At 44.5% G+C, this 16,628-nt stretch overlaps 1 protein-coding gene across 5 annotated transcripts in view; it reads left to right on the forward strand.

Moving 5' to 3' along the window:
• Positions 1-16,628, forward strand: part of MAPKBP1 (mitogen-activated protein kinase binding protein 1) — a 139,583-nt gene that overhangs the window by 29,926 nt on the left and 93,029 nt on the right. For 4 of the 5 annotated variants that reach the window (XM_035111943.2, XM_035111951.2, XM_035111968.2 and 1 more), the window contains exon 3: positions 11,764-11,855. In XM_035111943.2, the coding sequence (XP_034967834.1) occupies positions 11,764-11,855 (92 nt within the window). The other variant, XM_060273582.1, reaches the window with a different exon arrangement.

A 16,628-nucleotide genomic window follows, 5' to 3' on the forward strand; every position in this document is an offset into this window, starting at 1 on the left:
GGAGATTGATGCAGGGCTTGTGCGAGAGTGATTAAAGGAAGTGCATTGAAAGAGATCTAAAAGGATCAGTGTTAAAAATGCAGGATTGGTTGAGTTAACAAGGTGAGCCGCAGCACCTTTTGAGATCCATATTTGCTGATTCAGCCCATTCATCTACCTTTCTCAGATTCTTTAATAATAATAATAATAATAATAATAATAATAATAATAATAATAATAATAGCAGCATTGCAAACCCTCGGGAAGCTGATGTATTCACCACCACACCCTTCTTCAGTCAATGTACTGTGTCAAATGCTTTCTTTAAAGGCCACTTCAGGCAAGATATTTTTTCTCTGTGGATAAATAATTCCAGGTTGGAAGAAAGGGTGCATAGACCAGCAGGTCTGTAATATTTAAACCCATGAAGACCATCTATGGGCCAATAAACTATGGTATAAGCCCCCTACGCTCAACAGACAGTACCACACTTATGTGCACAAAGCATGGGCTCTGATAGTGTTGGTCATACAGCTGCCAGAGATAACTGTCTTTAATGTAGTGATGCTGAGTTCCAATGAACTGGAAACACCAGCTGAAAATAGCCATAGTTAAAGGGAAATAGCTTTCAAAAGTCCCTCTTACCCACTCTTTTATATAGTCTTTTCAGTGAAGAGCTTCTACTTAAGGAATTACTGTAGAATCACACTATTAATCATATTTGTTTTTGTGAAATGAGGCAGTTTGATACTACAGCTGTTTCCCCCCCTAACCACACAACACTTCAATTCGCAATGCTGTGATGTAAATTTGAGTTGCTGTCGTCGTGGGTTGAGTTTTCAGTATGTTTTGTTGTATTAAGTACCGTATTATATATTTTTATGCTGTATCTCCCTCTGGAAGATTTTACTAAAGAGCAGCTATAAATTTATCTAAATAAACAAACTGAAGACAGTGTTTATTTATTAATGTAACAAAGCAGCCAACTGGACAATCTGCTTGGCAGGTGAAATTCCGTTCCATAGGAAAGCTGCAATAACCTAGCACAGTTCTGGTGGATCTTGTCCCATTTTCTATTTAGATGTTCTTTGACTGTGTCCATTTCTGGTTATGAGCACTGATATTCCGGTATGAAACAGAAATAATCAGCAGAGGGAAAGGCAGCTTTCATAATCAAGGGGTGACTAACAGTCATAAATCATAGCCTCTTCATTGCTCTTGCAGAAATGAGTCCAACAGTCTTTTAAAACTACTGAACATTACTTATAGGAACTGTGCTTTAGACTTTTTTCTAACTCTACCAGATGCTTCATTTTTCTTGATTTTTATTCCAAAGCTTTGATTTGTGGCTGCTTTGCTGCATGTAAATTTTCCTTTCTTGTTCATAGATTCCTATTTTATTTTCATAGTGGTAGATAAATAGAAATTTGGTGAATCGGCAGGAAGGCCAGGTACTTTTGACATAGAAACATATGTGTAGAGCAGGACTTTGGTCCTCTAGATCAGTGTTTCCCAACCTTGGGTCTCCAGCTGTTTTTGGACTACAACTCCCATCATCCCTGACCACTGGTCCTGTTAGCTAGGGTTGATGGGAGTTGTAGTCGAAAAACAGCTGGAGACCCAAGGTTGGGAAACCCTGCTCTAGATGTTGTGGGATTAGATCTCCCATAGCCAATGGAAAAGGATCATGGGAGTTGTAGTTCAGCAACATCTGGAAGTCCAGGGCACACAGCCCAAGCTGTTTCTGTTTGCTCTGGATATTTTTAATTTGAAGACCTGGGTGTATTTTTGTTACTGCATCTAGAGTGTGGATTCAAGCCCTACAGTGGGTCTTGAATATGTGGACTAAATATATGGACAGTATGGGGAGAGGTGTGGCTTCTGGGGCTTTTCTATAGAGGGTTATATGAAACCCTCTCTATCTTAATCACTTTCCTTAGGTCAGGCTTTTGTAGGTCAGGCTTATTTGCTAGTCTGATAATCGAGAACAGCCTTCCCCAAACAAGTACCCTCCAGCATTCTTCCTGACCACTGGCTGCTTCAGTCCAAAACATGTGGAGGGCACCTGGTTGGGAAGAATCTGATCCTGTTGGCTACATGCCACCTTTGCTTTGCTTCACTCACAAGCCCAAAGCAGATTATATATGGAGGGTGCGGCTATATTTCACACACCTGTGCCTTCCTCTTAAAATAGTGGCTGCAGAGGGTGGACCACAGGGTGTTGGCCAGATCTAATCCTTCTCTTCTGTGCTGCTGTCCAAAGTGAAAAGCCCCTTCCATGAATGTGATGTTCCACCATCAAGCAGAAGTTGTCATTGGCACCATGAGTGGGCAGGGAATGTTTGGGTCAGATAACATGTAGACAACGATGTATAAGCTAACCAGGGGATGAGGAAACTGGGTGGGTTGATAGGTAATGAGGCCTTTTTCCTGATGTCACTTTGCTCCTAGCTGGTCTCTGATACCCAGAGGTGAACCTTTTTGAGGAGAAGTGCTTTGTAGGTCAACGGGGCAGGGGAGGAGGATGCTACAGGGGGATAAGTTGTGAGTGTGGGGAGGCTTCAGGTGCTCTCACCCATTTGCCTTTTTGTTCTTCAGCATCAGTGCTATGCTTTCCCTCAAGGCTTTGCTACCTCTGCTTTCATGGGCGTAGCCAGGACTTTTGTTGGATTAGAACTGATGTGATTGGTCAGTAAGTTAAGTATTTCTATTGTTTTACTTGATCTAGGGGGGCAGCTACTCCCATGTCTGCTTATGTTTCTCTGTAGGCTTTTATACCCCAGGTATACAGATTCAGCACACAGAACTTGTGCAATTGGAGGAAGAGCCTGTTCCCTTGACGTTGCTGGATGTTGCCCATTATCTCTGACCCATTGGCCATGCCTGCATGGGCTGATGGGAGTGGGAGGCCCAGCAATGCCACAAGGACCATGGGCTCCCTCATCCCTTGGCTAATTGATCAGAAATGTGGTATAATGGGAATGAGAGGAGGAGAATAGCCGTACTCTGTGAGACTGGAGTGGTGAGAGTCGAGATTAAACATTGTGAGGGCACAGTGGAAAAAGGCGGGCCAAGGAACACATTTTCTCTCAAATGTGTCCTTCTCAGCTCTCCATTCTTCAGGCAAACTTTTGCAATGTTTTAGCTGCCTCAAATTGGTGATAAATTGGCAGGCACACCCACGCACACATTACAGTGTCAGCTGGCAGAGTGATTGGAATAGAAGCTGTCAGCATTTTGTATTACACCCTCCCCCCCTTTCACTGCCACCCCTGCTTTTCGTGTGTGCAAGAGATTCATAATACATAAGGCGCTATTGGCTTTATACAACATAAATGATTGATATCCTCCAGCAACTTCACAGCACACTCTACTGCAGTGGGTTGGTTGTGTGGACTTTTGATGTGGGAGAGCTGCACCTTGAAATCTAAAAGGAAAGGAACCAAAGGCAGGGGGTGGGGGGAGAAAGAAAAACCCATTGTGATGCAAAGCATAATAGCTAAGGACTTGCACTTGAAATGCTTTGAACCTGGTCTGAGATATTGGTTTAGTCCATGGATGATTGGGTTCCATGCATGAAATAATGTAAAAAATCAAAAACCTGGATCACTTCTTAGACACACTGGCTGCTAAATCTCATCTTCTTGAGGGTTGCTTGAGAAACATAGAATTTTCAGATATTATTATCTGGAGAAGGGTTGTCTACAGGCCTCGGTTGAGGAAATTTGCTTATTTGCATTGTAATCCTCTATATCAGGGGTCCCCAGACTACGGCCCGGGGGCCGGATGCGGCCCAATTGGCCTGCCAACCCGGCCCGCGGAGACCCCCGCCGCCACCGCCCGCTCTTACGGCGCGCAGCGCGGCAGCGCTCTTCCGGGTCGGGAAAAAAGCGCCGAAAATCCTTTGTGCTGGTGAACTTCCGGGTCGGGGAGGCCCATACGCATGCGCACAACGGATTTTCGGCGCTTTCCCCCCTGGAAGCGCGCTGCCGCGCCAGTAAGCGCCTGTGCGCATGCGCACGGGCGTGTGCTCCCCCGCCCTCCAGCCCGCCGCGCGATCGGCGCGGTGGGAACCGGCCCAAACGCCGGTAAGTCTGGGGACCCCTGCTCTATATGTTTACTCCAAAGTCTTTTCTTCTGAGGATGCCTTCACAAGGCAGTTTATTGTCGAAACGATGTTCTCATGTATGCAGTGTTTGAGCAGTGTCTACAAAGCATCTTCTTCTTCAAAATAATGTCCCATATTCCCCAACCCACTCCCAAATTTAATCCAGTGTTAACGTTTCCTTGTCTCCCCACCCCTTAATTTATTGGATTTTCCATGAACACGTTAAGCCAGTATCAAATGGGAAAATAATAATGCAGCACACACAGAATGAGACTTCCTCTTCTCTCTCCATGCCACCTTCAAATTCTGTTCATGAGGGTCCCTCCTACATGGGGGGGGGCACTGAAGAGGAGCGAAGACCAGGAAGAAGTTCAGTTGGACAAGCAGGTGCTTGCTGCACAAGCGGGATGGCAGCATTGTGTTTTTTCTCCTTCTCTTTCTTTACCACAAGTGTTGTTGGGAAATGAGTATAAAAACCCTCTTTCTAATTAACATGTTTAACACTGGTTTTCCCCACTAGCTTAGGCACCCTTTGCCTTGACATGCACGGGGGTTCCTACTTTGCCACCCTCTAAATTATAGCAGATTTATCTTAAGTAGCTGTTATCCAATCAAGTTTGATTGAAAAGCCATTAATATGGGATTGAAGAGCAGCGAGATGTGCGTTGGGAAGGAAGCACCACCTGTCTTCTGTTGGAAGAGAATGTTGTTGAAGTACCAGTCAGAGTAGGCAGTACTGACCTAGATGAATCAGTTGTGAAAAAAGGCAAATTCCATGCTAGGGTTCATTAGGGGAGGAATTGAAAATAAAACTGCCAATATCATAAGGACATTATACAAATCTGTTGTATGACTGCATTTGGAATACTGTATGCAGATCTGGTCACCTCAGCTTAAAAAGGATATTGTCAGGTTGGCAAAGGTTCAGAAAGGGGCAGCCAAAATGATCAAGGGGGTGGAGCAACTCACCTATGGGCAAAGGTTGCAGTAGCTGAGCCTTTTTAGTTTTGAGAAAATAAGTAAGAGGAGACATCATAGAGGTTAAAAAAATTACCGTATGCATGGCATGGTGAAAGTGGATAGAGAAGTTTTTATTTGCCTCTCATAACGCTAGAACTTGTGGACATCCAATGAAGCAGAATGTTGGAAAATTCTGGAGAAATAAAGGACAGTACATACTTATTCACACAGTGCATAGTGAAACTATGGAATGTGCTTCCACAGAAGGCAGTAATGGTCACCAATTTGGATGGCTTTTTTAAAAAAGGAGGATGAGACCATTCATGGAGGCTATCAGTGAATACTAGCCACGATGACTATACTGTGCCTCTATGCTCGGAAGCAGTAATGCTTCTGAATACTAGTTGCTTGCACCTTTAGGGGCAGAGAGTGCTGTTGCACACAGGTCCAGTTTGCAGGTTTCTCATGGGCATCTGGTTGGCCACTGAGAGAATAGGATGCTGGACTAGATTTTTAGTCCAGCATCCTGTTTCATTGGCCCAGTCCAGCAGGACTCTTCTTATGTTCAGTGGACTAATAATGTATTAATTTATGTTTCCCACTGCAGAGGATTTCAATCACTGATAGTCTAAAAGTTATTGGGTAGTAGGCAATGTGAGAGACCTCTGCCTGAGAGCTGGTTCCTTTCAGACTAGACGATACTGGGCTAGAGGGGCAAATGTTCTGTCCTTAAGGCACCTTCTTAGGTGACGGAGGGAATTTTTGTCCGTGTTGTCTCTGTCTTTAGTTGTGCTTCAAAGGCCTGCAAAACTTGATCAGAAGTGATAGCAGCATCAAAAGAAATGTGTTCATGCCATGGGCAACAATGCCTCTGATAAGACTTCTGGCTTTTCCAGCCTGTCTCCAGCCTTGCTATATGCTTGCTTTGTTCCTCTTTTAATTATAGTCTCGTCCAAGTCTTATAGAAGGGTGGTTGGAATATGTCTGCCCAACTGCTGAGAGAGCAAATGAGACTGCAGGTGGGAAAGAGGAAAAATCGAAAGATCCTCTTACGATGTTGCAAGAACAAAACAAAACACCAAGCTATTTTGAATTGGAAAATACCAAACAGAAGGGTGTGCATTCAGGATGGAAGTTGGAGCTGCTTTTTTTCTTCTTCTCTAACTTGAGTAACGTATAACTTAGTCTCCACATTTAATTTCCTTCTCAGATCTTTGTGATGAAAATGGAAAACACCAAACCCTATAAAACAAACACATGCACACACATCCTAAACAAGCAGAGAAACGTGGTTGAGTGCCAGACCTTTTAGCATCCAGCTTTAGCTCCAAGTGAATACATTACAGATGTGTTATAAGATCCCAAAATGAAGGCTTTACAGTGGAAATGCTGACAGCCCCCCCTAAGCAGAACAGCACACTGTAATTAGCGTTCTTCGGTGAATGTGCCAAATGAAGCCCAGCAGTGCTAAATGTAACAGCACAGGCTTTTTGTTGTACAGCTGTATTAGGATGTGCATTCTGACAGTAAATCGCACTCTGTGGAACGTTGTGTGTGCTGCTATTCTTCCACAGATCTAACTGTTACCACTTGCAATGGAGGAAGGGTGAGCAAGGGCACACCTTTTTCTGTCCACTTCATCTGTAGCAGCTTGTAATTGAAACTGTAGGGCAGGGCAGCCTGACAGGTCTTGTGTCTAGAGCAGGACATGTGCCCCTCAAGGCCTTTTTTTGACAGCCCTCTGCAGCATTTGACACACATACCCCAGCCCTCACGCTGCCTTCTCAAAGCTGGATAAGCAAAGTCTGCACTTTGGGAAAGAGGTGTGTGGGCTCTGACAAGGTCTTTGAGTCCTCTGGCTTCCTCCCCAAAGTCTAGTTCGGACTTGCTCTGAACCAGCTTTGGGAAGAAGGTAAGAGGGCTCTAGGACCCTACTTAGCTGGCTTTTGGAAGGCAGCATGAGGGCTTTTGGGGGTGGGGCTTCACATTTTGGTCTTGTGCTGCCCTGCAACCGTGCAACAAGGCAGTGTGTGTCCTTTTCTATGAAAAGTTGGGCCGCCCTGGTCTAGTGTGTATTTGAGGGACTGCTTGTACTGTGTCTGCAGCATGGCTGATTCCTATAAACTGCAAAGTGCTTGTGCTTCTTCTCTGCTCACTTTTCACCCATCCTGCAGTGCATGGCAATTGCACAGGTATTTCAGACTATGCAGTCAGGGCTGTTAATTGACCAAACTACTAGTTTGTGTAAGTCTGTGCACAGCTCATCAAAGATTGGAAGGGAATATGACAGAGTAGCCTGTGGGAGTACATGTTCATTTTTTTCTATCCCAGTGCTCTGGTCAAATAGATTTTGCGGGGTTTTGAGGGTCCAGAGCTAGTTGAGTGAGATGTCATTTTGAGTGAAATGACAGAAATGCCTGACTGATAGAAAGATGTCTCCTAATTTCTCACAGACCTTGTTAAAATGAAGCATTGAAAATGAAGTAATCACATTCCCTTCCAGGATGGCTAAGCACTTCATGAGTTCCACATGCAAAAAGTAATTTGCCCATATGTTACTGATGTATGCATAACTTATTTGGTGCATTTGAGAGGCATATCTGTTGATTACAGAGAACACGATCTTTTCTTATTGAGTTAAGGAATGAAATTATTGATTGCATTACATTCTTTGACCTGGAGGCATGTGTGTTACAGCTACAAATCTTGGTAGCCAGGAATATTTGTGTGTTGTAAAGCCTGTTGGATATTGCCTGTCTCTGGAGTAGGTGGTGAAGGGAAGGGAGTGACTATGGGCTAGTTTAATGAAAATGCAAAAACAATACCATGAATGGCAGCTGGTTCCCCCATGTGAGAACAGCCTGGTTCATCTAACATCTTTTCATATGCCCATGTATCTCGTTGCATGAAGTAATTTGATGGTGCAGGGTGCCTGCGAGAGTTTGTGATTTTCTGCCTTTACCTAGGATGGGGGAGGCCAGCTGCGTTACTAGCTTCAGATTTCTCAGGGAGAAGAAGGCCCTTTGTTTCAAGTGAGCTGTCTCTGTAGCATTATACAGAATAAGGAACTCTTCAGGTGATTTCTCAACCTTTTCCAATTTGACAATATATTTGTTGAGGTTAGGTGACCAGAGCTATACACAGCATTCCTAATGCAGTGGTGCCATACATTTATATAATGACATTCTGACACTGGCAGTTTATTTTCAGTTCCTTTCCTAATGATTGCTAGCATGGAATTAACCTTTTTCACATGTGACAACATCTTCCTCAGGCTGGTCTACAACTCCCATGATCTCAGTCCTGCTCAGTTAGTGTAAGTTCAGACCCCATGAGCATATATGTGAAATTAAGATTTTTTTTTGGTCGTTCCAGGATGCATTACTTTCTTTACACTTGCCTACATTAAAATTGCATTTGCCATTTTCCTGCCCATTCATATAGTTTGCAGAAGTCCTTTGGGAGCTCTTCACAATCTCTTTTTGTTTTAATAACTCTGAACAATTTAGTATCATTAGGAAACTTGGCCACCTCACTATTCACCTGTGGTTGTTTAATCAAGAAGAAGTTTAATGAAGAACTTTAATGAAGAAGTTAAAATGCACAGATTTCAATATTGATCCAAATCTTTATTACGGCCATAGACCAGTGTAAGGGGTCATTTAAAATCTGAAAAACGATTTGAAAAACTAAAAAGAATTAAAAGTCTATAAAAAGGAAGCTAGGAAAATCTAAACTAAGGGTTAGGAGTATTAGAGAGCCAGTGTGGTGTAGTGGTTAAGAGTGGTAGTCTCCTAATCTGGTGAACCGGGTTCGTGTCCCCGCTCCTCCACATGCAGCTGCTGGGTGACCTTGGGCTAGTCACACTTCTTTGAAGTCTCTCAGCCCCACTCACCTCACAGAGTGTTCGTTGTGGGGGAGGAAGGGAAAGGAGATTGTTAGCTGCTTTGAGACTCCTTCGGGTAGTGATAAAGCAGGATATCAAATCCAAACTCTTCTTCTTAGATGGGAGTGGCAGATCATAAGACTATAGCTATCAATCTACAGAGCACTCTGATATGAGTGCTCATTAAATCTAGTTTGTGGCACAGGTCATCACCCATGAATTTTGAGCGCTGTTGTGCAGAACCTGGCAAGATGGTATGTTGCAGCAGGGTTGGTTTCTGAAAGCATCAAGAAGGTATAGAATTGTCCTGTGCACCCTGGGTACTTATGTAATGTTGGAGGACTCTAATTTCTACACCCTTCCATTTGGAGAACTATCCCTTTATTCGTACCTAACCACAGTTACCTCTTAGCTCTTGCTTGCATGGCTGTATGAATACATCCTCCAGGAATACATACTGACAGAAAGAACAATGCTTGTCTTTAATTTTCTGAAAATCTCGTTTCAAAAGATATGCTCATTTTTGCAACAGGGCGGGATCTTTATCTTCTTCTTGGCTTTTCCTTTCCTGCTGCAAGGCATCCGGCACAAGAGAATGTGAACCTTATGACACAGGGGTGGAGAGGAGGAAAAGATTGGCAGCAGGTTTTGAAACCCTTTTCCCTTTAGGCCACTAGTTTGAATCCAGGCTATCCACGCTATTAACATATGAAGGAAGGACTTAGGAAATTCTATTGGAATGGGAAATGATCTTGTGAAAAGAAATGCTGTTGTAACCAGGTATCTTCTTGGGAAAACCTGGGCAATCGGCTCCCACGGGCATCTTTAGGTGTTTCTTGAAGCTGGTTAGCAAGGCTATGTGTGGGAGACTTTCCTTGTTTTGGAAGGCTGGAGTCCCTAGAGGACAGCTTTTAATAACCGCAAAGATTAATAACTGTGCCACCCATCCCTACAGGCTTTTTGGAAATGTGACAAAAGATTTTTGTTGTTGTTGTTGTTGTTTAGTCGTTTAGTCGTGTCTGACACTTGGACCAGAGCACATCAGGCACTCCTGTCTTGCACTGCCTCCCGCAGTTTGTTCAAACTCATGTTGATAGCTTTGAGAACACTGTCCAACCATCTCGTCCTCTGTCGTCCCCTTCTCCTAGTGTCCTCAATCTTTCCCAGCATCAGGGTCTTTTCCAGGGAGTCTTCTCTTCTCATGATGTTGTAACTAAAAACAGAAGAGTCAATATTCAGTCTAGTAAAATCTTGCAAATAATGTTGTTGGAGGAATAATGTATGTGCACCATAAATAAAAGCCAAACACCACTTTGCTAAAGAACAGGAGAAAGGATGATTGACAACATTGTGGTGCAGCTCTAAAGGAATCCTTTTGCTAGCATTTATCAATACATTTTCTGCCATTCACGGTTCTTCTGATCCAAGCCTACATGCAGGGCCGGCGCGTCCATTAAGGCGAACTACGCAGCTGCCTAGGGCGCCAAAATGGAGGGGGTGCTGCCCGCCACCGGCCAACCCCCGGTGCTGCCTGGGGCTGCCTCCACTGTGCCTGTCACTGTTGAGCGGCTTCAGGCCGCTTTCCCGAGGCGCGTGCGTGCCTCCGGAGAGTGGCCTGAAGCCGCTCAACAGCTGACAGGCGCAGTGGAGGCGGTCCCAGGCTCGCGCTCCCCGCGCGAAGCTCCGGAGGCGTGTGGGGAGCGGGAGCCTGGGGCCACCTTGCTGCGCCTCTCAGCTGTTTTTATTTTTTATTTTTTCTATTTTTATTTTTTCTATTTTCTATTTTTATTTTTTCTATTTTTCTATTTTTATTTTTTTATTTTTTGGGGGGGGCGCCAGAAGGTGATCTCGCCTAGGGCGCAAAAAACCCTAGCACCGGCCCTCCCTACATGAATTGCTCCCTCATGTATTTGGCTACTTGGCCTCTGTTTGGCAGACAGGATTCAAGACCCGGATTGTCAGTGCATGAATGTGTGTGATGCAATGGGCAGGTTATTAGGTCTGGGTGTACAAGTCTCAGGTAAAGGGGCGGAGCTACCTGCCCCGGCACCCAGAGCAGCGCAGGGGTGGGGCTAACCGCCTACACAGCGGTGTGTGCTGCTAGCCGCCCGCGCGGAGAGCGTCCAAGGACATTCCCTATGCAGCGAGCGTGGGGCAGGGGTGGCGTGGTGATGTCACCCAACCTCACAGCTGACACCTGGTGCGCACCACATCCCCCGCACCCGCCTTCCTCCACCAGTGCTCAGGTTCAGATATTTGCTCTTCATCTATGAAGCTAATTGGCTGGGCTTGGTTAAGCCATTGTATCCAGTCTCTAATTGAAATTGTGTGATTGCAATGAAGTGATTTTTTAAAATCTGCTGGTGGTAATATATATGTTTAGAAATAACTCTTACCTGGCTGGGAATATTTGATTCCGAGGCTTTAGGCAAAGGAAGTATGAGCCCTATAACCTTGGTAGAAAACTTGGTAGTTTTCCTTTTTCTCTAACCTCCCTCCCAGTATTTCCCATGCTTTAATGTTGGTTCCAATTACTGTGATAGTTTTATAAATCTCCTTCTCAAAACACTGGCTATGGACCAGCTCCTCCTCCTCCTCCTCTTCCTCCTTCTTGTTTTCTTCTACACAGAACCTACTAAATACGTCTGTCATCTGCATCAAGAGAACAGCTCTTGACACTTGGTGGCATCCTTGCTGATTATGTGCATCTTCCAGTCTCCACTGAAACAATATATATTCACACACATGCATACAAATTGAAGCTTGTGGTTACATGCAAGTTGAATTCAATCTGCATGAATCTCATTTTCTTTTTTTTCTTTTTGACTAGGTGACCTTGGAGAAAGTGCTGGGAATCACCGTCTCTGGAGGCAGAGGATTGGCCTGTGATCCAAAGAGTGGTCTCGTTGCTTATCCAGCTGGGTGAGTCATTGAGGGTGTTACACAATGAACGCATGTTGTCAGCCTAAAGGTACAGCTTATGCCAAATCTGTCATGTAGCAGGGTGATGCATTTTATAAGAGCCTCATAAAACTTCCTCCAATTATGAGGAACATCAGCAGGGTTGGTTTAAATTGCTGCAAGAAAGACTCTTTACCTATCATAACTAATTAAATTATTCTCTAGAGTTCCTCCTCTAGCTCTTAGCTAAGTGTTAATTTTTTAAATATAATAATAATTGGATTTGGTATTATGCTGAACATGGACATGATGAAAATGTGAGAATTAGATGGATTCTGGCCTCCTGTTCAATCAGAAGATGCTCCATAAGACTGCTAGGTAATTTTGTGATGTGTGAAGTTTCACGGGCAGTGGTTCCTTTGTTCATGCAGAGAGAGAGAACCTGGTCACTCTTTTTATTTTCCACCATTCTTTCCAGCTTTTATTTAAGTGGGTCCAAACGATTCTTATTATCTCAATAATAATCTAGAGATAAGCACTAGTATGTAGCTTGGGTTGGCTTGTTCTCATTAAGGGTTGGATGCAGTGGCAAAAGCTTCCAATGGTGACTGTGCAATGCTGCTTTTGTTTGCCCTTTCTGAGTGAATCTTCTGTTAAGATTTATGTACATGAGAGGGAACTGGACTAGCCCTGGGTCCCACAGGCCTTTGAAGCAGAGGCAAGGCTCTTCCCACCTGCCTTTTCTCTTCCAAGATCCTAAGGACAACAAGCCCGCTCACCCCTTTTTGTGTGGCAGCATTGCATGACGGAGGAGGCTTCACTGGGGCCCCGACGAGGGAATTCAAACTGGCTGTGCTCTTCCTATCAGGGACCGTATCCTGGCACGCTCTCTGTTTTGGCAAATGAGGATGCAGGCCGGGGCTTGGGCTGTGCTGGTGGTGGAGCTGATGGAGCCGATGGTGGGCTTCCCTCGGATCCGCCCCTTGCCCATTTAAGCAGCCAGCATTTGTTTGTTCCTGCACTGGGTTTCCCCGCCCAGCCACCCTCAGTTTAAGCTGATAGTCCGTGACTTTGCTGTGACTGTGGGGGTTGCCATCCTTTAAGGGGCTGGGTAGGAATTTGCTCATTGGGCTAATTGGCACTGACTCGGTGGTTTTGCGTACCTCATTGGGGCAATCCTTTGTTTTGGATGGAGGGGAGGTTGTAGGCTCTGTCTGCCCCTCCAAATGCTGGGGTATCCCGTTAAAGGGATCTGGGGGGAGTGGTCATGTCCGCATGCCCAGGTGGGGCCAGGGCCAAATGCATTTGATGTAAGTCTTAGGAACCCCTGTCTGGATTGACCACGCATCACTTCTGCGGTCAGGCTGGAAGTATTTAGATTGCCCCATGCCCAAACCTCTTTCATCTGTATTCAATAAAGTTGGGGCCTGTTTTGACCCAAACCCAGTCTCATTGATCTCTTATTATTTGGGTTGGGGTATGGGAAGTCTTGACGCCTGGTCCTGCAAGCATGCGGGAGAATAACCATGGAACCAAACAACTGTCTCTGGGACTCCTGAACCTTGTCATCCTCGGCAGTGATGTTTTAGACAGTCAGACACAAATGAGGACAGGTGGGAAACTCCCTCTGCCCCTTGAGGCACCTGATGCTTTTTGCTCCATGAGTCGGGAGTTTAAGAGGGGGGAAGTACGTAAGTCCATGTTGGAGGCAGATCTCTGGGATCTTCAAGAATGCCTGAATACAGCATTTTTATCATATCATAAGGGAACAGGAGCTGGAAAAGCTGACCAAGGTGCCGAACAGTGATTCTAGAGCTTGATGGATATTTAGTTTGTTTTGGCATTTAGTTTTGCTAATGCATCTGGGTGCCTATAATTAGTTTGGAGTGGGAAGAGAAGAAATCGAGGCCAATCTTAGAAAGCTGCCGGTTTGGCAACAATATGCCTATTAATGCGGGTAGCACAGCAATCATTTTTGTCATAGCTAGGCTTGCCATGTGACTGCCGTTGAGAGAAGCTTTTGTCATCCTGTGTGGTTTTTAAGCTTACAGCCAGTGCTTAGCGATATTTAATTTGCATACATTTAAACGAGCTACTGTACAATTTGCTCACATGCTGGCCCCCCAGAAAATAAATTTGCTCCTAGGATGCGGCTGTGGAATCTGAGGTATGGGTGTAAGAAAAGGGCTTGGTATGAGTACTACTGTTGTCTACAAGTGCATAAAAATTAAAAGCCACCAAGATCTTCCTGGTCGAAGCCAAAACATCTACCCATGGCATTTCTCTGCTGCTCTTTTAAAGTTCTGTAAACCCTTTACACGAGAGTTGCCATCTAAATGCTGAAAATGTTAAATTTGAGGTGGAACTGGAGGTGTCCTCATGTAGGATGTTTGAGGGAAGCTAGAGGAATGCTGATAAGATCACAAGATAAAAGCAACATGGAGCATGGAGGAGATGAAAGAGAGCCCTGTAGCAAAAGCCAAATGAGACAAGGCCAAGCGTACTGGAATCTTCCATCTCCCCGCCCCAAAGGAAGTGTGCAGGAATAAAAAAAATTATGCTTGCTTTTGAAACAATGTCTGGTATCCCTTGTTCTTGCCTTTTGGAGAGATGATGGCTCTGGCATGTCTTGCTTCTGCTGCAAATGTGGGTTTTTTTTTTATTTAGGTGGATTGTCCATAGCAATAAGGTGGAATATTCCCTGCCATCATTATTGCAGTCACCCAGAATGCCTTGCTGTTTTCTCAATTATGTATGAATGGCTTTTGACTATGTGTTGTTGAGGGCATAGAAAGAACACTGCTGGGTCAGGCCAAAGGCCCATCTAGTCCAGCATTTTGTGCTTCTCACAATGGCCAACCAGATTCCTATGGGAAGCCTGCAAGTAGCACCTGAGCGTAACAGCACTCTTTTCATTCCCAGAAACTGATTTCACTTAGAATATTATGCATTTGCTGTTATTAAAGTGTGATGATTTTTAGCCTTACTAATTGGGTATCTGCTCAAAGTAGATTTTTGAAATATGGAAGTTTTAAATGCTGGAGAGGCGGTTGCTTTACTGCTTTGAGCTGTGGGGCAGTTTTGCTTCAAGTCAATCTTTCCTTTTCATTCTCTCTCAGTGGGCATGTATGCAGCTTCCTCCCCCCTACACAGTAATGTTTTGGGTTGCAGTAGAATGGCAGGAATTCTTTGTTTTCCATTTGATAAGGAAGCACGTGTTGCAGGTGCATGTCTCTCCTTTGTATTGTCTTAAAAATTCAAGCTTTTTAACAAAGTGTGGGGAAACTGCAAAATTCTGCTGCAGCTTTTCGCTTTTTCAGAAGTGTGAAACTGGTAAGAGGAATTTCCTGTGAAGTTTCTCTGAGGCATTTCCTGTGAAGTTGCACATCTATTAAACAACAACTAATTTGCTGGTGATTTCCATCATCAGGAAGAACAAATACTAAGTCTGAGCCTAATCAGTAGTGCCAAATCATTATTTTGACTCTGTTTGAAATTGTTTGGGGAAGTTAAGTGGTTAAATGATCCTGCTTAATGGAATCAAGGTGGTATCTTTCTTCCAATGGCCCATTGCATAGGATTCCTGTCTGAAGCCTAGCCCTTCTGTGCCTTGCCTGAACAGCCGCCTGCTTCCATGCTATGCCTAGCTGCTTTGTGATGCTGATAAAGTTTGCCACTGTCAAGACAACGCTTTGTGTTCAGTTTATCCTCTGCAGTTGTATTGGCTCGAAACACACAAGAGAAACAGTTTGCAGACCTAATTGGGTTGCAAGGTCAGTTTGTTTTATTATCTTGTTCTCAGGGATTTATACCTTCTTGGCAGTATGGGGGAAAGAAAAAGGGGGGAAACGTCATTGGCTTCTGTCACTGGCTTCTCTTGAGTGTTCATTCTGAGGCTTCCTTTAAAATAAAAAAATAAAAAAACCTTTGGCAATGGGAAGCAGAACACTCATTCTTCTTGATGTGCATTTTGCTGTCCTGAGCCAGAGTATAGTGTCCTTGGCCCTGCATGGGTGCCTGCCATATAGCTCTTAGCATATGCTTCAGTTCTGATCTGTTCGTCTCCAGATACCCTGCTAGTTGACTCAACATTAATTTAAATCACAGGGCAGTCTCCAGATTCAACTTGCTTGCTGCTCTAGCCAGAGGGCTAAATTATGTAACAGTGCTTTATTTTTTACTGTGTTTGAAAGCACCAATTTTTATTTAACTGTTAACATGGAGCGATCCTTCAAAAGTCTCAAATCTCATGAAAGTATCACCAAAATGGGACCCAGGTGGCGCTGTGGGTTAAACCACAGAGTCTAGGGCTTGCTGATCAGAAGGTCAGAGGTTTGAACCCCTGCAACGGGGTGAGCTCCTGTTGTTCGGTCCCAGCTCCTGCCCACCTAGCAGTTCGAAAGCACATCAAAGCGCAAGTAGATAAATAGGGACCGCTCAGGCGGGAAGGTAAACGGTGTTTCCGTGCGCTGCTCTGGTTTGCCAGAAGCAGCTTTGTCATGCTGGCCACATGACCCGGAAGCTGTCTGCGGACAAATGCTGGCTCCCTCGGCCTATAGAGCGAGATGAGCGCTGCAACCCCAGAGTCGGACACGACTGGACCTGATGGTCAGGGGCCCCTTTACCTTTACCTTTATCACCAAAATAATGCTATTATGCTGTTAGATTTAGTTCTGTTTTCTCTTTTTCTTTAAATGTCTGTGAGCTACATTACACTTGAATACTGTACTGTACTAGCTTCTACAGAATAAAATCGCAATTCCTAATAAAACTAGATTTGCAAGCTATATTTGT

The sequence above is a fragment of the Zootoca vivipara genome, chromosome 1 (genome assembly GCF_963506605.1).
Source record: "Zootoca vivipara chromosome 1, rZooViv1.1, whole genome shotgun sequence".
Classification (NCBI taxonomy): domain Eukaryota; kingdom Metazoa; phylum Chordata; class Lepidosauria; order Squamata; family Lacertidae; genus Zootoca; species Zootoca vivipara.